The sequence below is a fragment of the Mustelus asterias genome, chromosome 26 (genome assembly GCF_964213995.1).
Source record: "Mustelus asterias chromosome 26, sMusAst1.hap1.1, whole genome shotgun sequence".
In the NCBI taxonomy this organism is placed as follows: Eukaryota; Metazoa; Chordata; class Chondrichthyes; order Carcharhiniformes; family Triakidae; genus Mustelus; species Mustelus asterias.
In genome coordinates, this window is record NC_135826.1 from 28,091,125 (window position 1) to 28,116,586 (window position 25,462).

General features: G+C 44.9%; 1 protein-coding gene across 2 annotated transcripts in view; it reads left to right on the top strand.

Moving 5' to 3' along the window:
• Positions 1 to 25,462, top strand: part of LOC144479737 (GRAM domain-containing protein 2B) — a 62,132-nt gene that overhangs the window by 20,057 nt on the left and 16,613 nt on the right. Inside the window, exons 1-9 of one of the 2 annotated variants that reach the window (XM_078198768.1) lie at positions 911 to 1,039; positions 11,586 to 11,732; positions 15,120 to 15,198; positions 16,419 to 16,482; positions 16,749 to 16,849; positions 17,828 to 17,926; positions 19,547 to 19,618; positions 22,501 to 22,575; positions 23,272 to 23,362. In XM_078198768.1, the coding sequence (XP_078054894.1) occupies positions 948 to 1,039; positions 11,586 to 11,732; positions 15,120 to 15,198; positions 16,419 to 16,482; positions 16,749 to 16,849; positions 17,828 to 17,926; positions 19,547 to 19,618; positions 22,501 to 22,575; positions 23,272 to 23,362 (820 nt within the window). In that variant the 5' untranslated portion in view covers positions 911 to 947. Of the gene's footprint in view, positions 1 to 910; positions 1,040 to 11,585; positions 11,733 to 15,119; positions 15,199 to 16,418; positions 16,483 to 16,748; positions 16,850 to 17,827; positions 17,927 to 19,546; positions 19,619 to 22,500; positions 22,576 to 23,271; positions 23,363 to 25,462 lie in introns of those variants that run through there. The other variant, XM_078198769.1, reaches the window with a different exon arrangement.

The following is a 25,462-nucleotide window of genomic DNA, read 5'->3' on the forward strand; positions in this document are numbered from 1 at the left end:
GTCCAAATAAAACTGAGGTTGAACGTTTAATCCTTTCTTGGTGGTTAAACGTAGTAACTATGCTTCCAAATCCAGACGACCCAGCACAGTGATTAGCACTGCTGCCTCAGTGCCAGGGACCTGGGTTCAATTCCCAGGTTGGGCCACTGTCTGTGTGGAGTCTGCACATTCTCCCTGTGTCTGCGTGGGTTTCCTCCCACAGTCTGAAAGATGTGCTGGTTAGGGTGCATTGGCCGTGCTAAATTCTCCCTCAGTGTACCCGAACAGGTGCTGGAGTGTGGCGACTAGGGGATTTTCACAGTAACTTCATTGCAGTGTTAATGTAAGCCTACTTGTGACACTCAAACTTAAGTCTTTCATTGTCCCCTTTATTGTGAACTGACAGAGCAGCTAATACACAAACTCCCTTTCAGATGTGAAAGTACAAATATTATTTCACTTCAGTAAATTGACAACTTATTCTGTTTTTAGCATTTAGGTATTTGTTTTAAATTTTGTGGAAAATTGTAAGTATTTGTCCAGACTTTTCTGAATATGGGATAACAGGTCCTGCACTGTAAAGAGTATAATGTTTGAGATGTGTCGTCCTGTTTTTTTCAATAATAACTCCTGCTTTATTCCTTCCAGTGGAGTTGTTTCTGAAATGGCTTGCATGTTCTCTGCTAAGATGGCATTTTGAGGCTTGTTGTGCAGCACATTGCAGTTTACCCAGGTATGGTTCAGCAAGGTGTTACTGTGTGCTATTTTGTGGAGGGAATGCTGTCTGGCCAGTTTTCAGGTGTGAGCGAGTCTGCACTGGCTTTGATATGTTCCAACTCTAACCTGATTGGACTAACGCAACAGGTTGTTGATGCGTGACTTGTGACAGGAGGATCTTATCAAAGGTCTTCTCCGGCAGATAAAACACAACACTGCAGTTCACTCTCTCTGTCTACCCTCATCAAAGGATGTCTGCAGCGATGTTAAAAGACAGCTTCCCTTCAGCAGGCAGGTGTATGAAGTTAATTGGGAAGAAAGTCCACTTACCAGAGCTCCTAAGGTAATATCCAGCAGTTTATAAAGATTTAGAGATATACGGCGGTTCACAAAATGCCGTTGAGTTCTAGTGTTATCTTTGTTTGTTACAGATGTAGTTAATAGAATTGAAACACTTTCCCCTTTTTTTAATGTAAGCAAGACCATTTACCCCAGCTTTTCAATGTTAGTCAGTGCAATAACAGCTTGTTAGGTTGGTTATGCTTGGTTAAAAACACAGTAAGAAGTTTAACAACACCAGGTTAAAGTCCAACAGGTTTATTTGGTAGCAAAAGCCACACAAGCTTTCGAGGCTCTGGGCCCCTTCTTCAGGTGAAGAAGGGGCTCAGAGCCTCGAAAGCTTGTGTGGCTTTTGCTACCAAATAAACCTGTTGGACTTTAACCTGGTGTTGTTAAACTTCTTACTGTGTTTACCCCAGTCCAACGCCAGCATCTCCACATCATGGTTAAAAATAACCAGCAATATTATCTGCTCACATTCCTGTGATGGTTAATCAATTTTAACCTGTAGACTGGGAAAGGCACAGCCACCGCTGTTAGTCAGGGGAACGAGGAGTGCTATAGCTGACCTAGTGTCCCAGGTTAACAAGGGAATGAGGAGGAGAAAAGTCAGGCAAGTATGTGTATAAGTAAGTTTGCATGCTGCACTTGTAGTTTATAACTACACAGGAGTCTCTCAGTGGCTCTAACCTCGATACTCTCTCCTCTTATTGAATTTTACGTTACTTACTTCTGTCACTTTGAGAGGTGCAGTTCGGTTCTGCCCAGTTGCCAATATTTATCCTTCAATCAGAACCTGCACACAGGTTTTCTGATCCTTGTTGCTTTTGCCATTTGTGGAAGCTTGCTGTGCACCAAATGTGTGTCCCTGTAAAACATGTGGGGTAACCTAATCGCAAGTTTTTTTTCATTTCCCCTGCTGCACTGTCTGTGTGTAGGAAATGATTGTTTACAATCTTTACAGACTCCATTTCATTTTTTAAAAAAAACCTTGTCAGAATAATTTTGGGGATATTGCACTGTTTGACAAAAATGCCCATACTTGGGTTCAGTGATATTGACATGAAGTAACAAGCAAGCATTTCTAAATGAAGAGTGAGTGGGCACAAGATATCAGCAGCAACTAAGAAGCTGATTTTGTCCAGAGTACAAACTAAATTCTGTGTGAATAAGCAGAGCTGTTTAGAATTGCCTGTCAAATCTCACTTGTGAAGAATGATTTGATTTATTGTCACATGTATTGGCATACAGTGAAAAGTATTGTTTCTTGCGTGCTACACAGACAAAGCAATACTGTTCATAGAAAAGGAGAGGGTGCAAAATGTAGTTATGGTCATAGCTAGGGTGTAGGGAAAGATCAACTTGAGGTAGGTAGCATTGTTAGAGTTTTATAGGAGTTTTTTAAAAGCAGAGAATGAGAGTAAAAGATAGAATTAGAGGGTATGCTGGGGATAGCTTGCAAGAAGTCGCCTGAGAATTATGCGTGCTGTTTTCATGCAGTCAATAAATTTACAGAACGTTGAGTTGAAAGAAATTGGGTTTGTGGGCACAAGTTGAACTTCTGGGATTTCCAAATTAGTAATTCTTCTGTCCATTTTGAGGAGGCCTGTTCAGTGGTAAATGGGGTTCCCATCCCCAGAGTGAAGTTATTCCGGGGAAGTTTCTTCTCTGAATACAATGATATTATTGAACTTTGACCTGACGTTTCCTAACTTCTGCGTGCCTCACAATCGCTGCTAGAATCAGGGTCACTATCAGTTATTTTGAGCTATATTAATAACTATTAAAACCACCAGGCCAGCTTTTTTGTTGCTAGAATGTAAGTGGAGCTTCTTTTTCCAAATTACCCTGGCTTGAATCTCTGATACTGAGTAGAGGCTCGCAGTGAGACTTTTCTGAGTTTGGTTTTTGGGCCTCTTTGTTTTTAAATCAATGCAATATTTCTATCCCAGCAGAGGCCATGCTCCCTCCTAACCTTGAGTGTCAGCCTCCTGGTACTTTGATTTGATTTATTGTTACATGTATTGGTATACATGTATTGTTTCTTGTGCACTATACAGACAAAGTATACCGTTCATAGAGAAGGAAAGGAGAGTGCAGAATGTAGTGTTAGTCATAGCTAGGGTGAAGAGAAAGATCAACTTAGTGAGAGGTAGACCCATTCAAAGGTCTGATGGCAGCAGGGAAGAAGCTGTTCTTGAGTCGGTTGGTAGGTGACCTCAGACTTCTGTATCTTTTTCCCGATGGAAGAAGGTGGAAGAGAGAATGTCTGGGTGTGTGGTGTCCTTAACTATGCTGGCTGCCTTGCTGAGGCAGCAGGAAGTGTAGACCGAGTCAATGGATGGAAGGCTGGTTTGCGTGATGGACTCTAATCTGGGGAGCTAACGCTTTCTCGGCTGGTCAAGGCTTGGACTGCTGAACGTAAATTTTCTAGGCAAACGGGCAGTTGAGATCAAACTTTCTCTTTGCCTCTGCTTCTTTACCCCCTGACTGGGCTTGATCCTTTGCTCTCTATCTCTCAGCTCGAGGCTTGCTCTCGGGCTCTGTGCTAACAGGACAGAGTGGGGAGGGGGCAACAAAGAAAGCAATGATGTTCGTGAGCGTGCTTCATGTGCACCGCCGTGGTGTAAACATTCTTGTTGGCAATCTCCGACCTAGTTTGTGGCTGGGATTCTCCAGTGCAGCTGAAAGTGAATGGAGTTTCGGCTGGAACGCCAAATTCTCTGTTCCCATTGGCAGCAGGGTGGGCATGGATGAAGTCGGAAAATTCCACCATCTATGTCATCACACTGCAGTAGACCGGGTTTGCTGCCTGTGAACACAATCGTCCATTACCATCCTGTTAATGGACACGGTGGCCACTGGGAGTAGATTAATGGACTTCTATAAAGTTCTAACTCTGCTTTTGAGGACACATCTGGTAGTCCCCAGGCCATTCCTACTTGTTGGCTTTCTGGGTATAAAGAGTCCTAGTAGAATATTTTCTCACTGTCTCGGTGTCATGGAAACCTTAGATTGTTACACTTCTGAATGGAAAAGTGTGTTAGCTCGCTGAACCAGTCCCTGCATCTATTATGTCTAATGGTTGATCACAATCCAATGGTGGATACGTGCCTTTGGTTTGCCTGATGTTGAACTGTTTTTTATATTTGACAATCAATGTTCGTGGTGGAGTGTCTTAGTAGAACGACAACAAGAGTGTGATAGCATCTGAAACGTAGGGCATAGTTGATTGCTGACTCTTGTGTTGGGAATTCTGGTGGCATGTTTCTCACCAGGCATTAATGTATGCACTCCATGTGCAGTGTCGGTGATTCGGAGATCATAGGTTGGCATGTACTATTTTAAAGAAAAATGTACTGTGGGCTGAAGTTTTAGACTCCCTAATGGGGGCAGGCTGGTTTGCTGCCTCCCTGGGCCTTTTTCCCAGAGTGAAATGGCGGAGTGGGGGAAAGGAGGTAGATGGACCAGCAGGGCTAATTCCCTGCAAATGGTGGTGGGCTAATTCCCTGCAAATGGTGGTGGCTGGTTGAGACATTTAAGACCTATTTGTCCAGAGGGCAACTGGAGATTCCCAGTCAAGGCTTGTGATGGCTATTACTATGCACAGGCTCTGACCATTCAACAGGATCAATAACAATACCATGGATCGTTTTGGTTCTGCGTGTCTCACCAAATTGTCACTGCTGTACAGGTACCTCCTTCAGCCGAACATATGGAAGTGACTTTTTTTTCATTCATGGGACATGGGTGTCACTGGCTGGCCAGCATTCATTGCCCATCCCTAGTTGCTCGAGGGCAGTTGAGAGTCAACCACATTCTGTGGGTCCGGAGTCACATGTAGGTCAGACCAGGTAAGGATGGTAGATTTCCTTCCCTAAAGGACATTAGTGAACCAGATGGGTTTTTACGACAATTGACAATGGTTTCATGGCCATCAGTAGATTCTTAATTCCAGATTTAAAAAAAAATTGAATTCCATTTCCACCATCTGCCGTGGCAGGATTCGAACACTGATTCCCTAGAACGTTAGTGGATTAGTCTAGCGAGAATACCACTAGGCCATCACCTCCCAAGGAAGTGTTACATCACCACCTCACACTGCTGTACATTAGAAACACCAATCACAGTGTACCACACACCTGTCCCATAACACCAGTGTTATTGGGGGCGAGGCCTCTGGCCTGGAAGAGGCCTTCCAGTGGCTGACCCTGCAGCATTGATGCTCCTGGCAGGCAAATCCTTTCCTCACACCTTCTTCTGCTCAAGTCACCCCTTGGGGAGCTTCCCTCTCTACCTTGGTGACTGGCTACTAATGAACTAGCAGTAAGAAGTCTCACAACACCAGTTCAAGTCCAACAGGTTTATTTGGAATCACAAGCGCTGCTCCTTCAGGTGAGTCTTGTCGATATGCATGATCTTTTTGGAGATCCTCTCTACTTTGAGCCGGCCGTTTGTGATGATGATGGTAGCCATGATGTGGAGTTGCTGGTGTTGGACTAGGGTGGAGCACAGTAAGTTTCTTAACACTACTCCCCCTGATGAAGGAGCAGCGCTCCGAAAGCTCGTGATTCCAAATAAACCCGTTGGACTTTAACCTGGTGTGAGACTTTAACCTGGTGTGGGGCGGCACGGTAGCACAGTGGTTAGCACTGCTGCTTCACAGCTCCAGGGACCTGGGTTCGATTCCCAGCTTGGGTCACTGTCTGTGTGGAGTTTGCACATTCTCTTCGTGTCTGCGTGGGTTTCCTCCGGGTGCTCCGGTTTCCCCCCACAGTCCAAAGATGTGCGGGTTAGGTTGATTGGCCATGCTAAAATTGCCCTTAGTGTCCTGGGATGCGTAGGTTAGAGGGATTAGTGGGTAAATATGTAGGGATATGGGGGTAGGGTCTGGGTGGGATTGTGGTCGGTGCAGACTCGATGGGCCGAATGGCCTTTCTCTGTGCTGTAGGGTTTCTAAGATTCTAAGAGACTTCTTACTGTGCCCACCCCAGTCCAACGCCAGCATCTCCACATGAAATTGCAGAGAGGGCCCCCTCCATCTTGGTGGGCCCTCCCTCCCTCACCTGAAAAGCAGCCTCTGCTGCTACTATGGCCACGAATAGGCCAAACTGATGCTGCAATTAGAGGTCGCAGACAGGTCAGTGTTGCCCACCAATGTCGGCACTTGACCCTGACGATGGGGTTCTGAAGTCCACAGGGAAAATCCCAGCCCGTGTGTTAACCTTCACTTTGACATTGTGACTCAGCATGTCATCAACTCCTCCATTTCAGCAACCTTTCGTCAGGGGGTGGTTGACTCTGTAACATTTTAACATGTCTGTACATGCTTTCCACATGCACGGTTAGAAATGGCTACAAATAGTTGACTATAATTTAGAAGAAAGCAGCCAGATCATTCTGGAAATAGCTGTGTCCTCTACTGCTGCAGTCACCTGCCCTACATTCCTGTTGATGTTAGTAAGTGGAGGAAGATGAAATGCAGCGTTCTTGCTGTTTAGCCTGTGGGACAGTTCCCCTGTTGGTGTAGGCAACGAGAGAGAAGCAGCATAACTAACTGCTGCTGGTGCAAAGTTTAATCTTGAAAAATTAATGATCAAAGCGACACTGTCTGAATTATTTGTAGAGCTGGAAAAGAATAGCCTTTTCCTAACTCGTTTTTCTTGGCAGTTTATTTGGCTTAAGGTCTGCTTTTTATCATTTTGAAGTAAGATTGATATTTTGCTGCTTTTTCCCTGATGTTTTGCTGACAGCCATGGGACATGGAGAGATGTTTGGAATGATCAATGGCTTTCCACCCTGGGGCCATCCAAATTTTTTAAGGAATGGGCGGCGCAGTGGTTGGCACTGCTGCCTCACTGTGCCAGGGACCTGGGTTCCATTCCTGCCTTGGGTTCGTCAATGTGCTCTGGTTTTCTCCCATACTCCAAAGATGTGTGGGTTAGGTTGATTGGCTGTGTTAAATTGTCCCTCCGTGTCAGGAGGAATTAGAGGGGGGGTGAATGTGTGGGGTTACGGGTGTGGGTGAGTTTGTTGTCGATGCAGGCTCGATGGGCCGAATGGCCGCCTTCAGCACTGTAGGGATTCTGAGTGCAGAACCATCTTTATTTATGATGCAGCTTTTTTCACTCTACCCAGTTAGATCTCACAAAGAAGGAAATGTATGATTTTAAAAATTCATTCAAGGGAGATGGGCTTCATTGGCTAGGCAAGCGTTTATTACATCTGTATGAAATACTGTTTTTGACGTCAACTGGGGTATTGTGTCCCTTTCTGGACACCAGAACTTGAAGGATGTGAAGGCATTAGAGAGGATGTTAAAGAAGATTCATGAGCATGGTTCTAGGATGAGGAACCACGGTTACATACACTGATTGGAGAATCTGGGGCTGTTCTCCTGTGGTGAAGAGAAGATTTAAGGGGAGTTTTAATTGATGGATTGGACAAAGTAGATGAGGAGAAACAAAGATCAAGAACTTGAGGACACAAGTTCAAGGCAACTGACTGAAAAAACGATGGCAACAAAAGGTTTTTTAAAACATTGAGTGGTTAGGACTGAGTGAGTTTGGAGGCAGATTTAGTCAAGGCCTTCCCTTTGGAAGAGAATTTACATTACAATGGGGGGGGGGAGGGGAGAGGAAAGGTGAAGAAGTGGAACTCGGTGAATTTCTCTTGCAGAGAGTCACCATTAAGTGGTGCAGTGGGTAATATCCTTATCAGAAGCTCCAGGTTAAAGTCCCACTCACAACCTGATGGCCAAGGAAGGTGAATTCATAATACAGCCAAACCAGTTGAGTATCAGTTTGTACGTTCTTCCAGCACATGCCCATGAAACTGGTAAGAGCAGGAGAGACTTCTGATCAACCATGTGATGGAGGGAGGCTCTACCATCACTATCAATGGCTACAACGTGCATAGAATTGGATCCCTACAGTGCAGAAGGAGGCCATTGAGCCTGCACCAACTCTGACAGAGCATCCTACCCAGGCCCTATGCCCATAACCACACAAATTTACCCTGCTAATCTCCCTAACCTACACATCTTGGAATACTAAGGGGCAAATCAACCTAACCTGCACACCTTTGGACTGTGGGAGGAAACCCACACAAACATGGGGAGAATATGCAAACACCACAGTGACCCAAGGCCGGAATTGAACCTGGTGCTGTGAGGCAGCAGTGCTAACCACTGTGCCATCATGCAAACGTGTATGTTGCCACAGCAACTTGGAATCTTTGGACAGTTGGTGTGGATCAGATTAGTGTTGACAAGGTGGGGTTTGATCTCCATTCCAGCAAAGATGACCGGAGTCTTTGCCCTCCATGTGAAGTTGTGGTGCTGTGGGTCAGACCTGCCTTTGGGCAGAGAACTCTCAGATACGACAAAGTGCCACTCTGATTCTGACTGTTGCTGACCTCTGCTGTCATGGTTATGTACACTGATAGGAGATTTGACCTAGGCTACTAGAGGTTTCTGATCTTAAGTACCTTGTGGATAAAATTTTACAAGTTTTTTTTTTGTTTTAGAAATGAGCATCTTCTCCAGCCAAATAACTCAAGCTGCTACATCTGGACAACCACTTATATGCCCCCTTCCACCCTCATCACTCCTACCTCTTCAGTTAATTCTATCCATTTCTGCCTTTGGAACTACCTCCCAAAGTCACTTGGCCACGATGTGACTCTTGCTTCAAGAGCTTCTAATGAGTTTGGCCTTTCACCATGCTTGCAGTCCCTTTATTTCCACCCCCGCCATCCATGTATCCAGCCTTCAACTCAACATCTACCTTTCCTGTCCTTCTCAAGGTGAAGAAGAAGAAACTTGTATTTATATTGTGACTTCCACAAACTTGATACATGGCAATGTGATTTACAGTCAGTTTTTATTAATTCAAGTGATGTGGGCGTCGCTGGCTAGGCCAGCATTTGTTGTCCATCCCTAATTGTCCTTGAGAAGGTGATGGTGAGAGGCTTTTTGAACTGCTGCAATCCATGTTGTGTGGGTACTCCCACAGTGTTGTTGGGGAGGGAGTTCCAGGGTTTTAACCCAGCGACCGTGAAGGAACAACTATTATATTTCCAAGTCAGGATGGTGAATGGCTTGGTGGGTGACCTGGGTGGTGTTGCCTTGAATCTGCTACTCTTGTCCTTCTCGGTAGCGGTCTTGGGGTTTGGAGGAGCTGGCAAAGGATCTTTGGTGATCTAAAGGTGTTAGGAAACTCCTATGCCACAACAATAAAGTTCTTGGTATTTGAGCAAATACCATTAATGTGAACATTATTCTTATTTTCTGATCAGGTTTGGATGGTTAGTTCATGTTGAACCACTTGAATCGACAATATTAATATTTGACCAATGGTTCTTTTATTGTGAACTCTTATTGTTGCGTGTATCTAGGAAGTAGAATCAACGAACTGTGGATTTTATTGCACATGGGCTGCACTTGTTGTTCTGGTGTTAATTTTTTTGGTTTCTCAAGACTGCAACAAAATAAAAAATCTGAGCTGTGTGCAGTAGTTGAGGAGAGCCTGAACCAAACTCACAACTAACCTGATAGCGATAGCGAGCAATTCCAAATTGAGATCTGCTAATGTAATAGGGCAGCACAGTGGTTAGTACTGCTGCCTCAGTCAGGGATCCGGGATCAATTCCGGCCTTGGGTGACTGTCTGTCTGTGTGGAGTTTGCACGTTCTCCCCGTGTCTGCGTGAGTTTCCTCCGGGTGCTCCAGTTTCCTCCCACAGTGCAAAGATGTGCATGTTAGGTTGATTGGCCGTGCTAAATTGACCCCAGTGTCAGGGGATTAGCAGGGTAAATATGTGGGGTTGCAGGAATAGGGCCTGGATGGGATTGTGGGCGGTGCAGACTCAATGGGCAAAATGGCGGCCTTCTGCACTGTAGTGATTCTGCGATCTGTTGTAAGGCTATATGTTGCCTCAGGAAGAGGTCAGAGACTTCAATGGTTGAACAATAACTTTATTAATAACGCGTAACTACACACATACATACCGGATAGAATCCTGATGATGGGTGCATCTTCTACCACTACACTTGCTACTCTCTCTCCATCATATGAGAGGTTGTTTTCCCCAGTCCCACATTAACTTAGTCCCAAACACCCTAATTCTACAATATCCTGCTTCTGAACTGCACGCACCTGAGTTTGTCTATGAACAAACGATCTACCTGTGAAGCCCAGAAATAGCATCAAGAGCAGTAACATTAATGGGCCAGATTTTGCAGTCAGTGAAGTTGCTGATTCGTGATATCCAAGTCTAGCAATCTCCCTGGCAAGAATTTTCCTTCCAACACTATATAGTGACATTACAATCAATTTGTGGATTTCTTTCGCTACTTATTCCCAGCGTGGAGCTGGAGTGATGTTTGTTTTTGGGCTGTCTGTAACCAATCCCATATTAAAAGATTTTGCACGGATGGCCCTCAAACAGAAAACAAAGCACAGAAATAAAATCACTTTTGCATTGATCTGTTTAAACTTTGGATATTTACACAGGGTGAAGGTAGAAGCCAAGGTATTCTGAACTTATTTGTTTAAAAAAAAAAGACTTCAATTTTAGCTCCACAATGAACTAATTGGACAACGCACCAAAGATGTTTTTTTTGTCAGGGCAAGTTCTGATGTTCTTCAAATTTTGTGCATCACATTGCGTTTATATTTTTAAAACCCCAATGACACCGGATTTAAACAAGGTGCAACTTTTCCTTTTGAGGTTTCCAACAATGGGCATGGGAAAGTTTACATTCTTGTTGACTGATTAACCCGCTCTGGGGAGGAGGTAGAATGCAGGCTGTGGCAGAGCCCTGAGTGACTGAATGCAACTTCACGATTTCCCCACAAGCCCCATCTCCTAAAGTTGCAGGTAGCTTCAGAGGGGTAGCAACGGTGAACATTTTGTCCCCCTACTTCACCCCCTCCGAATCCCGCCCAGTGGGAAGACCAGTGAAGTTCGGAGTATTGGTGAACAGGCTTCTGAGATTCAGGGAAAGGATTCCTGGAACAGCAAAGGGAGGTATCAAAATTGCTACACTAAAAGTTTTTAAAGCTTATTAGTGTCACATGTAGGCTTACATTAACACTGCAATGAAGTTACTGTGAAAATTCCCTAGTCGCCACACCCCAGCACCTGTTCAGGTACACAGAGAATTTATAACGGCAAATGCACCAAGCCAGCATGTCTTTTACCTGTGGGAGGAAACTGGAGCACCCGGAGGAAACCCACACAAATACTGGGAGAACATGCAGACTCCGCACAGACAGTAACCCAAGCTGAGAATCTAACCCGGGTCACTGGCACTGAGGCAGCAGTGCTGCCCACTCTGCCACCCGTATAGGGCACAGATACCTGGGAGGTATCTGTTTGTTAACAACACAGGAAGAGCAATTAGTGGGTCGCATGATGGTGCAATATGGTTGCTCTTGGTCAATTGTTGAGTGTTTGCTTTGCAAAGCTGTTACAGATTGAGCGCGATGCTGGGAATTCCCCGGGGCACCTCTGAGATTGCTGATTTTGAGATTTTCTCATTTTGCAGCAGCTGCCCCCACGAGATTGGACTGATGGCTGAAAAACAGAAGAAGAATAAAAAGAAGCTGCAAATGCAGTCAAAGTTGTCCAGCTTGGAAACGGATTCCATTTTGCCTGAGGTTCAGCAGCAAGAACGAGCACTGCAACTCACCAGGTGACGCGTACAATTTCTACTGCCTGTGCATCTCTTGAAATAATGCAAGACATGATTGAATATTGTGGGGTTTTTAAAAATTCATTTACGGGATGTGGACATTGCTGACTGGGCCTAGTCATTGCCCTTGAGAAGGTGGTGGTGATCTGCTTTCCCTGAGTGTAGGTGCACCCAGTGTTCAGGAGGGAGTTCCAGGATTTTTGACCCTGCCACACTGAAGGAACGGTGATATTTCCAAGCCAAATGGAACCTCTCCCAGGTAGTGATTGTGGTGGACCTCAGTTGTGCCTTTGTCCTATATGGACCACCGTTGTGTGTGTTTGTCATACCTGGACACATCCCCTTCCAGTTTGGTTCCTCCCCTCAGCACCTAGTATAAAGGTGGCTGTCTCCTCCCCCTTGTTCAGTCCAGGTCGGTTAATTGTTGGGATCTGCTCCTGATTCTGTTGTGAATAAAAGCCTACACTTATATTGGCATATCGGTAGTCTTTCGCCTTATTGATAGTGCATCAATTTTATTCACAACAGAATCAGGAGCAGATCCCAACAATTAACCGACCTGGACTGAACAAGGGGGAGGAGACAGCCACCTTTATACTAGGTGCTGAGGGGAGGAACCAAACTGGAAGGGGATGTGTCCAGGTATGACAAACACACACAACGGTGGTCCATATAGGACAAAGGCACAACTGAGGTCCACCACAGTGATGTTCCCAGATATATGTTACCCTTGTCCTTCTCGATCAGTAATGGGCAACCTCGGCTAGTGAGTAGGCTGCATGAGGGGCCCTCCATCTTAGTGGGGGCCGGAAGATTGAAATCGAGTTTGTTCACTAACTAGGACTCTTGAATAAGATTGAATACACACCAGGTATTTCATAAGTTATAGAAAATGCTTAATCATTTCATAATAGAACTATCATCAACTTCAAACAGTAAAAACAAAAAATGTTAACACTTTGGGTGCAGCAGGAGCACACGGCTCTCAATGTAGTGCACAACCAGCATACACCACATTTCATACTAGTAGGGAAAAAGCTACACAGATGGAAACCAGAAGAATGTAGCAACTCTGCATGAGCAACATGTCTTGAGCTGCAATCAGACCCCTGATGGGCTGCAGGTTGCCCACCATTGTTCCAGATGGTAGTGGCTGTGGGTTGGAAGGTGCTGCCTATGGAGCCTTGGTGAGTTGCTGCAGTGCATCATGTAGGTGGTACACACAGGATCACTGTACATCAGTGGTGGAGGGATTGAATGTTTGGTGGAAGGGATCCCAGTCAAGCAGGCTGCTTTTGTCCTGGATGACATCGGGCTGCACTCATCCAGTATTCCATTACACTCCTGATCTGTGTCTTGTAGATGGTTGACAGGCTTTGGGGTGTCAGGAGGTGAGTTACTCATCAAAGCCTCTGAGCTGCTCTTAGCCACGGTATTTGTATGGTTAGTTTAGTTCAGTTTCTGGCCAATGGTAACCTCCAGGATGTTGACAGTGGGGGATTCAGCGATGGTTGGATTCCCTCTTGTTGGAGATGGTCATTGCCTGGTACGTGTGCAGCAAGAACATTACTTGTCACTTGTCAGCCCAAGCCTGGACATTGTCCAGGCCTTGCTGCATTTGGACATGGACTGCTTCAATAGAGGATTCGGGAATGGTGCTGACCATTGCACAATTATCAGCGAACATCCCACTTCTGACCTTGTGATGGAAGCACAATCATTGAAACAGCTGAAGATGGTTGGGCCTCGAACACTACCCTACATTGCTGTCCTGGAATTGAGATGATTAACCTCCAACGTTTTGCAACCATCTTCCATTCTGCTAGGTATGACTCCAAGTGGAGAGTTTTCTCATTATTCCCATTGACTAGGATCCTCGATGTCACATTAGGTCAGATGCTGCCTTGATGTCGAGGGCAGTCACTCTCTCCTCATCTCTGGAGTTCAGCTCTTTTGTCCATGTTTGAACCAAAGCTTTAATGTCAAGAAACTGAGTCCATGAGCAACTTTTAGCAGAGCAAGTGCTGCTTGATAACACTGATCCCTTCCACCTCGTTACTGATGATTGAGAGAGGACCAAGTGGATGGCCCACACTGGATTTGTGCTGCTTTGTGTACAGGGCATACCTGGGCAATTTTCCACATTGCCAGGTAGATGCCTGTAATCTTAGAATCCTACAGTGCAGAAGGAGGCAGTCTGCACCAACCACAATCCCACCCAGGCCCTATCCCCATAACCCCATGCAGTTACCTGAGCTACTCTACCTGACACCTAAGGGGCAATTTAGCATGGCCAATCCACCTAACCCATATCTTTGGACTGTTTATAGCTACTGGAACAGCTTGGCCAGGGGCAAATTCTGAGGAACAGGTCTTCAGTAATATTGTCAGGGCCCAAAGGCTTTGAAGTATCCAATGCCTCCAGCCATTTCTTGATATCCTATGGAGTGCATTGATATGGCTGAAGACTGGCATTTCTGATCTTGGGGACCACTGGAGGAGGCAGAGATGGATTATCCACTCGGTACTTCTGGTTGAAGGTTGTGAATGCTTCCGCCTTGTCTATTGGACTGGATGTGCTGGGCTCCCCATTATTTGAGGATGGGATATTTGTGGCACCTCCTCCAGTGAGTTGTTTAATTGTCCACCATGATTCATGACTGGATATGGCAGGACTGCAGAACTTGGTTCATATCCTTTTTGGTTGTGGAATTGTTTAGCTCTGTTACTTGTTGCTTATGCTACTTGATATGCATGTAACAAAATCTGGTGCCGAGGTTTCGATCCTTTTTTTCATTGGTTTTTGAGTGGTTTGGTAGCCTGCTAGGGGCTGGAGTCACATGTAGGCTAGACTGGGTAAGGACAGCAGATTTCTTTCCCTAAAAGACATTCGTAAATGAGATGGGTTTTCACAACAATCAGCAATGGTTTCACCATTAAACTTTTAGTTCCAGATTTGTTTTTAGATTTTAAATTTCACCATCTACCATGGTGGGATTCGAACCCAAATCCCCAAGGTGTTACCCTGGGTCTCTGGATTACCAGTACACTGATAATACCACTATGCCACCACCTCCCCATCTTGCACATTTTAATGAGCTTTTTTAAGAACTTTAAAGCTAATAAAAACTTTTTGTTTCTGAAAATAAATGCATGTTTTAAACCAAATTCCTTGTCAGTCCAGTTTTGCGGTGCAAGTTTCTCCAGCAGATGCTAGAGGATCATTTCCAGTTCTTGGCACTGGTCAGTCTGAAAAATGAGCTGAGGTCAAAGGATTAGAGTTGTAAAGTCCTCACCTGGTCTCTAATCCACTCCTCTTAAATGTAACTCAATGTTGGCTGCAATGGAAATGAAGACCATCAGTTAACGTGATTGTTGCTTTTTCAGATCACAGCCCGTTGATTTACCTGGTTTGAAGAATGAAGATGAACCATTCCTCGGAAGAAGGCGATCAGCCTCTTCTTCGGTAAGGATCTATGTTCCATAACGATTTTGTTATGTCTGTGAAAATAATGGAATTAAAATGAATGGCACATTGCGTCTGTGACTAACTCAGTTAGAGATAACGGAAAATGCACAGAGGAATTGAAGGCATTGTTGGTTGCTTGTTTACGGTGGAATTCTCCCTGGCCTGTGGGGGGGCGGGGGGGGGAGGAGGAGGAGAAAGAGTCGGTTTTGCAGTGGGATCGTCTGCTGGTGATCTCCCAGTAAGAAGTTTAACAACACCAGGTTAAAGTCCAACAGGTTTATTTGGTAGCAAAAGCCACACAAGCTTTCGGAGCTCCAAGCCCCTCCTGAAGAAGGGGCTTGTAGCTCCGAAAGCTTGTGTGGCTTTTGCTACCAAATAAACCTGTTGGACTTTAACCTGGTGTTAAACTTCTTACTGTGTTTACCCCAGTCCAACGCTGGCATCCCCACATCGTGATCTCCCCCTGGCAGCTTGGGAAATCTGCTGGAAGCTGGCGAGACACTCATTTGAATCCTGTTAATGGAATCATAAAATCCTTGTAGTTAAGAAGGAGGCCATTCAGCCCATCACGTCTGCACTGACTCTGAGGCCCTACCCTATACCCTCAAGCATTTACCCTGCCAATCCCCTAGACTACACACCTTGGGAATGTGGGAGAACATGCAAACTCCACACAATCACCCAAGGCTGGAATCGAACCCAAGTCCCTGGCACTGAGGGGTGCAGGTGAAGGTCCGTCCACTCAATTCTGTGCAGTGCCACTGGTAAAACATATCGGGAAACACATTGGAACATTTGCAGCGTGGAGCTGGCGCTGGGAGACGCGCTCGGGGCCAGACGCCCACCGTGGATCGCGCTCATCCGGTGTGTGAGCACACCACAAATGGAGGCAAATGCATCACTTTTTTTTTTTAATGAATGGATTGGCCTCATAATAAAGCTGCCTGTGTGTGAGATGGGATTTGTATTTCTGCCCCTAAAGTGCCATGGAAAATCCTGATTGGGAAAAGGCCATGATTTCTTCCTCTACCCACTCGGATTGCAGTTTCTGCAAACAAACTCAAGACCAGCTACTTAAAACACTTTTATCCACAATTTACAACAGCTACTTGGTGTGCTTCTAAACACACAGCTCTGGGGTACATCAGATAAAAATACCTATCGCAAAATTTGTATTTGTTACAAAAATTGATTTTTATTTTCTCTCCTCCTTTTAGACTGTCAAGTCGAATGCCACGTTTTACAAGCAGTTCAAAGACATTAATGAGAACGTGATTGACAGTAAGTTTCTGTATCTGGGATGAATCGGGGTTGGGGCTTTCCAAGGCTATTGTACATCTGCATGCTAGTGTTCTATAATATCCATGTCCTGGCTTTATAGAAACCACTAATGATGAGAGATAGGGAGCTGCCACAAAGTTGCATTATACGTGTATGGACTTTAACTTGATCTCAGTCTGAATACTATTTTGGTTGTGGCATCTATGACCTTTTACATTCTGAATTTGTGTAGCTTCTTCTTCTAACTGGGCCCTATTTCCTAATAGGTTTCAAATGTGCCTTGCATAAGGAAGTCCCATACCATGGCAAAATGTACGTCTCTGACAACTACATCTGTTTTTACAGCAGCATTTTGAAAGAAACAAAGGTACGTCTAATTTTTGAAAAAAACTTAAATTCAGCAGCCTGGAATAAATTTATGGCCACAATGATGGCAAGCAGCCATCTTGGTGCTGGTTGCAGTACTGGACGTTGGTTGGATCTGACATCGATTTGTGTAAATCCCACCTTAAGTGAGATAGATGCTACACAAGGCATAAACGCATTCAACTTCTCCTGGGAGAAGGGGAAGTTTCTACTCCATCAGCTATTAAATTAGTGACCTAGGTAATTGATTATTTTTGTTCCCTCTTCATTGGAACAAAGAATACATGGTGTTGATCCACCAGAAGGAACTCTTCACTTGTAGGCAATAAAATAAAACAAGACTTACTCCAACTTATAGATCAAAGAAAAAAGTTTAATGAAACTTTATTACTCCAACACTTGCGGCCTCACCCTGGGCCATTCCAAGCTCCCGCAAACCCCAGCAGCTTCATTATACTGGGTCAGCTGACCACATCATTTTTGCCATTGGTTACATAGTTCACTGGGTCAGCTGACCCTCACAGCATGTTACCATTGGTCGCACTACAACAGATCCAATGTTATCATTGGTTACATTCTAACACATGGAAGTGAGATGTAATCAAGGAGAGTTGCATAGATGAAATATAGCATAAAGTAGCAGAACACGGATCAAAGCATCCCTGCAATGCAGAACAAGACCATTTGGCCCATCGAGTCTGCACCAACAACAATCCCACCCAGGTCCGATCCCCCACATTTACCCTGCTAGTTCCCCTGACACTAAGGATCAATTTAGCATGGTCCATCAACCTCACCCCCACACCTTTGGACTGTGGGAGGAAACCAGAGCACCCGAAAGAAACCCACCCAGACATGGGAGACTCCACACACTGACTCGAGGCCGGAATTGAATCTGGGTCCTTGGCGCTGAGGCAGCAATACTAACCACTGAGCCACCATTTAATAATGTGTTAATTTATTTCCTTCTCTCCCTCAGCTCGTTGTTCCTGTCGCAGCAGTGATTTCGCTGAAGAAGCAGAACACGGCCCTTTTGGTCCCCAACGCCCTGTCTATCAAGACCACGGAAGGAGAGAAGGCAAGTTATTTGTTTTTCCAAATCCATTAATTCCTACCTGAGCGAGGGAGCATTTGCAAGACATTTCCTAGCTCTCTACAGAATCCTCTCTGAAAATATTAAATTTTATTCCTTATACAGTGAGTTGGAACTGCATTTTCTTTTATCATTTCTCCTAATTCTGAAGACTTGATTTTAAGAGAATCATTAAAAAATAATGAAAGCTGCAAATGTTGGAAATTTTAATTTAAAAAATCATCTGAAAAGAGAAAGATGGCTAAATGTTTCAGGTTCTGATGAAAGAAATATTAAGATAGGAAAAACTGCAGCACAATACAGGCCCTTCAGCCCACAGTTGTGCCGAACATGTCCCTACCTTAGCGATTAACCTGTCTTTCTGTTCAGGATGTAAATAAATCCATTGTGCATTTCTAATATTTGAACATGTATCTCTAGCACAGCAGTAGCAGCAGAGAATGAACTTGCTTCAAACCAATGCTGCAGTCAGGATGTGGGGCCTGACCTGATATGAGTGTAACTCCAAATTATTTTTTAATTAATTTTTGAAATGTGCGTTTCACTGGCAAGGTTGGGATTTACTGGAATTGGAAAGGTGGTGGTGATAGATCATAGAATCCCTACAGTGCAGAAGGAGGCCTTTCGGCCCATCGAGTTTGCACCGACCACAATCCCACCCAGGCCCTATCCCCATAACCCCATGCATTTATCCTAGCTAGTCTCCCCCTGACCACTAAGGGGCAATTTAGCATATCCAATCCACCTAACTCGCATATCTTTGGACTGTGGGAGGAAACCCACGCAGACACAGGGAGAATGTACAAACTCCGCACACTCATGCCAGGAATCGAACCCTGGTGCCGTGAGGCAGCAGTGCTAACCATTGTGCCACCCTCGATCAGCTTGAACAGTTGCAATCTGTGTAGTGAAGATGCTTCTGCCGTGGTGTTGGGTAGGGGGTCAGCAGTTTACTACAGCTGGGTGGCTTTCCTGGTTTTTAAGAGTCAACCACAGCAATGTGGGACTGTAGCCACATCAGGCCCGACCAGGGCAAGTTCCTTCTCTAATGAAATAATAAAAATCTGGAATTAAAAGAAGGTTAATAATGATCATGATACCATTGTCGGGAAAAACCCACCTGATTCACTAATGTCCTTTTTTAGGGAAGGAAATCTGTTATCTTTTACCCGGTCTGGCCTACATGTGACTCCAGAGCCACAGCAATGTGGTTGAATTTTAAATGCCCTCGGGGATGGGCAACAAATGCTGGCCCAGCCAGCGATGCCCACACCCGGTGAATGAATAAAAGGAATCCGTTGAACTGCTAGATATATCCCACCGCTTCATGGTCACATTTACTGATGGGAGCTTTTGATATAAGCTGAGTTCAAATTTGCAAAATGATCAATGGTGCACAATTGACAACACGGACCGTAGAACCAGAGGGATTATACGTTGACAAAACCATGTTTCAATCAACATCTTGTTTACTTAGAGCATGTGATGAGAATTTGCTTTTGAGTTGCAGATTGCTTTTGTTCAAATAGTTTTATTTAAATGCCAGCAAAAGTTGGCACAACTATTGTCTGCCTGGAAACTAAAATCTGTTTTGACTTTTTGCAGCATCTGTTCGGGTCATTACGGACAAGAGAAATGACGTTTAAAGTTCTGAAGCGTGTCTGTGCCCATCTAGAGGTAGCTTTTCAATCATTGCTGATCTGTTGTGTGGAAAATAAAATCCGTTTTGCTCCAGAACTTTGGGCCTGAATTTTCTGTCCGTTGGGCGTGTGTTCACTCGGCAGGCGCAGAATGCGCTTCTGCTTGCTGCCGTTGGCTCCAGAAACATGATTTCACATTGGCTGACCAATCAATGGGCCAATGCAAAGAAAAGTTTTAAGTTTATTTATTAGCGGCACGAGTAGGCTGCAATTAACACTGCAATGAAGTTACTGTGAAAATCCCCTAGTTGCCACACTCCAGCCCCTGTTTGGGTACATTGAGGGAGAATTTAGCATGGCCAATGCACCTAACCAGCACGTCTTTCGGACTGTGGGAGGAAACCCATGCAGACACGGGGAGAAAGTGCAGACTCCGCACAGATAGTGAGCCAAGCTGGGAATCGAACCAGGGTCCTTAGTGCTGTGAGGCAGCAGTGCTAACCACTGTGCCCCCTCCCCCCCCCATGAAAATAGAGGGTGCAGGCTGGTGTTTCTAATGTGCTCCTGCAGAGGAGATGGCCGCTGCGGAGCTGTCTTGGGGAACCGCTGAACTAATTAAAATGTAAAATTTGCAATGGGAAAAACTATACAAGGCTATAGGTGGTATTGTAGACAGTGTGGAAGGTTATCAAATTGCAGCAGGATCTTGATCAGCTGGGGAAGTGGGCCGAGAAATGGCAAATGGAGTTCAATACAGTTAAGTGTGAGGTGTTGCACTTTGGAAAGTCCAATCAAGGTAGGACTTTCACAGTGAATGGTAGGACCTTGGGGAGTATTGTGGAACAAAGGGACCTTGGGAGATAAGGTGGATGGGGCAATGAAGGTTTTTGGCATGCTGGCCTTCATCAGTGAGAGCATTGAGTATAGAGGGTGGGAAGTTGTGTTGCAATTGTACAGTTAGTGAGGCCACATCTGGAGTATTGTGTTCAGTTTTGGTCACCTTGCTATAGGGAAGATTTAGGGTAACAAAGTTTGCGGATGACAAAGATGAGTGGGAAAGCAAATTGCACGGAGGACAGTCTGCAGAGAGATTTGGATAGGCTAAGTGAGTGGGCAAGGATCTGGCAGATGGAGCATAACGTTGGTAAATGTGAGGTTATCCACTTTGGAAGGAATAGTAGTAAAATGGACTATTATTTAAACAGTGAAAAATTACAACATGCTTGTGTGCAGAGGGACCTGGGGGTTATGGAGGTTTACAGCATGGAAACAGGCCCTTGTGCATGAATCACAAACTCAGTTTGCAGGTGCAGCAGGTAATCAAGAAGGCAAATGGAATGTTGGCCTTTATCAGGAGAGGGATGGAGTATAAAAGCAGGGAGGTCATGCTGCAACTGTACAGGGTACTGGTGCGGCCGCACCTAGAGTACTGTGTACAATTTTGGTCCCCTTATTTAAGAAAGGATATATTAGCTTTGGAGGGGGTACAGAGAAGGTTCACCAGGTTGATTCTGGAGATGAGGGGGTTAGCTAATGAGAGATTGAGTAGACTGGGCCTGTACGCATTGGAGTTTAGAAGGTTGAGGGGAGATCTTGGAGACGTACAAGATAATGAAGGGGCTAGACAGGGTAGAAGCAGCGAGGTTATTTCCACTTACAATGGAAACAAGAACTAGGGGGCATAGCCTCAAAATACGGGGGAGTCACTTTAGAACAGAGTTGAGGAGGAACTTCTTCTCCCAGAGGGTAATGAATCTTTGGAATTCTCTGCCCAATGAAGCAGTAGAGGCTACCTCGTTAAATGTGTTTAAGTCACAGATTTCTAGCCATTAAAGGAATTGAGGGTTATGGGGAGCGGGTGGGTAAGTGGAACTGAACCCACTATCAGATCAGCCATGATCTTATTGAATGGCGGAGCAGGCTTGAGGGGCTAGATGGCCTACTCCTGCTCCTATTTCTTATGTTCTTATGTTATTAAACTGAAGAGTGCGGAAGAGATTTACAAGGATGTTGCCAGGATACAAGGGACTGATATGGGGAAAGATTGGACAGGCTAGGACTTTTTTTCCTTTGGAGCGTAGGAGACTGAGGGGTGACCTTAGAGGTATACAAGATTGCGAGGCATGGATAGGGTGAATGCACTCAGGCTTTTTCCCAGGGTTGGGGAATCGAGAACTAGAGGGCATAGATTTAAGTTAAGAGGGGAAAGAATTAATGGGAACCTGAGGAGCAACTTATTTACACAGAGGGTGGGACGTGTGTGGAATGAGCTGCCGGAGGAAGTGGTTGAGGCAGGGACATTGACAACATTTAAAAGGTATTTGGACAGATACATGGATAGGAAAGGTTTAGAGGGATATGGGCTAAATGCAGGCAAATGGGGTTAGCTTAGATGGGCATTTTGGTTGGCATGGACCAGTTTGGGCCGAAGGGCCTATCTCCGTGCCGTAGATTTTGAGTGTCTTGGTAGCACATTCAAACACAAACCTCAGTCCCTGGACACCTCTCAATTTTTTTTCAGCCCTGACATTTCATCCCACTCTGGATCGAGGTTGAAGCTAAAACATAGCAGCCACCTGGTCAATCAGCCCATCTGCCAACTGTAAATACAGACAGCCGTGTAAAGTTGTTTCAATTTGGCCCCCTTAGTGGGCTAAAGTGTCTGCTGGATTGTCAGCGGGGCTGGGGGGACTCCTGCACTTGCCTGCCCACTGAAATAGTGCGCGAGTGTTCATTTGTGTTGGGACGTGCACCTGACTTGTTCGCCCACAATTTTGGGGAATGTAAGGTTCAGACCTGGCGGCGTACTCCATGCATATGTTTAACCTGTGCCATTTCTGTCAGGAGATTATGAAAGAGGGAACAAATTATTGAATTGCTCTGGTGTTTTATAAATCTGATAACAAATCTGTTTTCCAGAATGGAAGTCCCACTAACAGCCCCCGGATTTCAATAGTTGAAACCAGCTTTAGTACAGATTCCAAAAACTCAGAGGTGAGAAACGTAACTTCAGCTACTTATTGTTTCCCATGACACCAGCTTTAACTGCTATTGGGTACTTGGTTATTTGCTTCATTTTTGCTATTTTATGCTGTTATGTAAGATTGACGGTAGAATGCCTACAGTGCAGAAGGAGGCCATTAGGCTGATTGAGTCCCAACTCTCAAAGGGCACCTTGCCCAGCTCCCCATCCCCGTAACCCCCACACATTTACAATGGCCAATCCACCCAACCTGTACATCTTTTTTGGAGTGTGGGAGGAAACCCGCGCAGACATGGAGAACGTGCAAACTCCACGCAGACAGTGACCCAGGGCTGGAATTGAACCCAGGTCCATGGCACTGAGGCAGCAGTGCTAATCACTGTGCCACTGTATTGCGCCGTTCAGTTTTAGACAAAACCAGATTCCATAGTGAATTCCAAAATGAATTATAATGATTAGAGATACTCTCCCTGTGTCCAAAGAGGTGCAGATTCAGTGGATTGGCCATGCTAAATTGTCCCTCCGCGTCAGGGAGACTAGAAGGGTAAATATGTGGGGTTATGGGAATAGGGCCTGCATGGGATTGCTGTCGATGCAGACTCAATGGACTGAGTGGCCTCCTTCTGCACTAAGGATCCTACTGTTGGACTATAGAATACCTTGTCAGCGAGTGGTTACCTATCTCTCTGTTTCCTTTTAACCCCCAGGAGCTGACTCTGTCCAGTTTTGAACAAAATAGCCAAGAGCTGAACACTACTGATTGCCTTGATGCTTCCCCAGAACCAATACCAAGTACAGGTTAGCAACGTTCAAATGGATTTATAACAAAGGGACCAAGTAATTCTCTCCAGGATAAAGCCTTGGCAAAGCATTGCTCGATCAGAAGGAGTTGACAGCTGTACCCAGAGCTTCCTTGTGTGATGCAATGTTTTCATGTGATTGCATTTGACCTGTGTATTATATATCTTCCTTCAGTATGGGCTAGGCTGCAGACACTTCTGCAATGTTAGAGCAACAGAACATGTTCATGTCTTAACTACTTTTTCATGCTTCTCCCCCTATCAATGCTATCCAAGTGTGCAATTGTCGTCATTCAGCCGAGCTTCCATTCTAGACTGGTAGGAAGGAGAGCTGGCATTCATGGCTATCTGACTAGAAGTTCTGTTTTTCTATTGTTTGAGCTAACCAGCTTCTAGTTCAAAGAACCCTGAGCTTCACACTTCACCACTGAGTGAAATGTAGAGGGCACCTGTATGGGAGCAAGAAGGATGGTTTGAACTTCTTCTAAACATGGTTTTGCTCATGTGCTTTACCTGCATTGGACATTTGATTCTAATGAATTGTGTACCTACAGGGATCTTTGTCGAATACTTGGGTACAAACAACAGTAGGCACTGAGTACTCAAACTTCCAAGCTTTAATTGTTTGCTAGCAAGGAGAACACCCATTCAGTGCAATGCACTGCAAGGTGTTCTCCCGATTCACACGGGCAATGTAGCAGTTATAGTTCACCGTATCTTGCTCTTTGGAATTTTGTTATTGAAAGGGTCTTATTTTCATCCTGTGGCCAAGGCTGGGAACAGTGTTTATGAAACTGACACAAGGTTTAGATTAGTAATTTATCCTGAATACGTGAGGCCTCACTGAAGGCCTTGTTTGAAAATGAGCTTTTTTCCATTTTCACCTTGTTATAATTTAATTTTCATGCCTTGCCTACTGGGAATCCAAATTAAACATATGACTCCAGTCATTTCCTTTTTTCCGGTTACTTTATCAGCAACGTGACGATCGTTTGCTGAAATGTAATTAGTGTTCCTGGTTGGAGCACCCATTTGTAACAGTGTGTTTATTGCCTCAAACTTTATTGTAGGGGTGCAATAAATTACTTACAACTTTCATAATCTAAAGATTACATTATTCGATCTGTAAGTTTGCTATAAACTAGTGTATAATTCGGTCTCTGCTTAATGTTCAGCTGCTTAGGCCTTGTGCCCAAATTCCTTCCCTATCTGCACTTTGCTGTTTCCTCATTTAAGATACTACTACAAACCTACAGATTAGAAATTGGGCTTGTTGGCACCTGCTTTTTTTTGGGTGCTACAAGCGCTTTTACGAACTCTCAAAAAGCTGCCCATGGTGTGATGAGGGCATTTGTCACACACATTTTTGGAAGTGCGCAAACCGGGCGGACCCTGCCATCAGTCGGTGTGCAATGCTGACTCGGTGCGAGCAGTGCCTCTTGTGTCAGCCAATGTCTTGCAGAGCTGAACACGTGTTCAGAAGCAGGAAGGAGGCCCCATCAGCATTTCAAGTGACCATCGACCCTTCCACACTGGCTGCTACCATTCTGCCAAGTGTTTGACACTTTCTAGAGTTGTTTCAGATTGGCAGATTGTTGAAGGACTTTTGCGATCTTCAAGGTTTTTGCACAAATCAGCTGCTCTTGGTAATGGTGGCACCAGTAGATGTTGCTCTTGACTGGGAGAATGAGCAGAGGTCATAAGGAGCAGAACCAACTTCTACAACTAGCAGCCCATTAATCCCTTCATATCAGTTTGCCCATTGCCTTCTGGTTAGCCGCTCCTTCCATTGTGTGCTATCTTGTCCTACATGAGAAAAGAAAGTATGTCAGTAAATACTGTGCAATTGTTGTAAGGCAGTTATGGTTGGATAGTTGCAATGTATACAAGCTGCAAGGTATGTGTGTGAAGCTTCTATTAATGGGTGTGTGAGGGTGAAGTGAAGCAGGTGAATGTTATCTATGAATCCAGTTTAGTGATTTCAGGTATTGGGTGTGTAGTGAATTGAGCAATGTCCTGAAGATAGGGGTAGAGGTGGTAGGATATGCTATTTGAAGATGGACCCACCCCTGACCCCACCCCATAGACGCTTGTGACA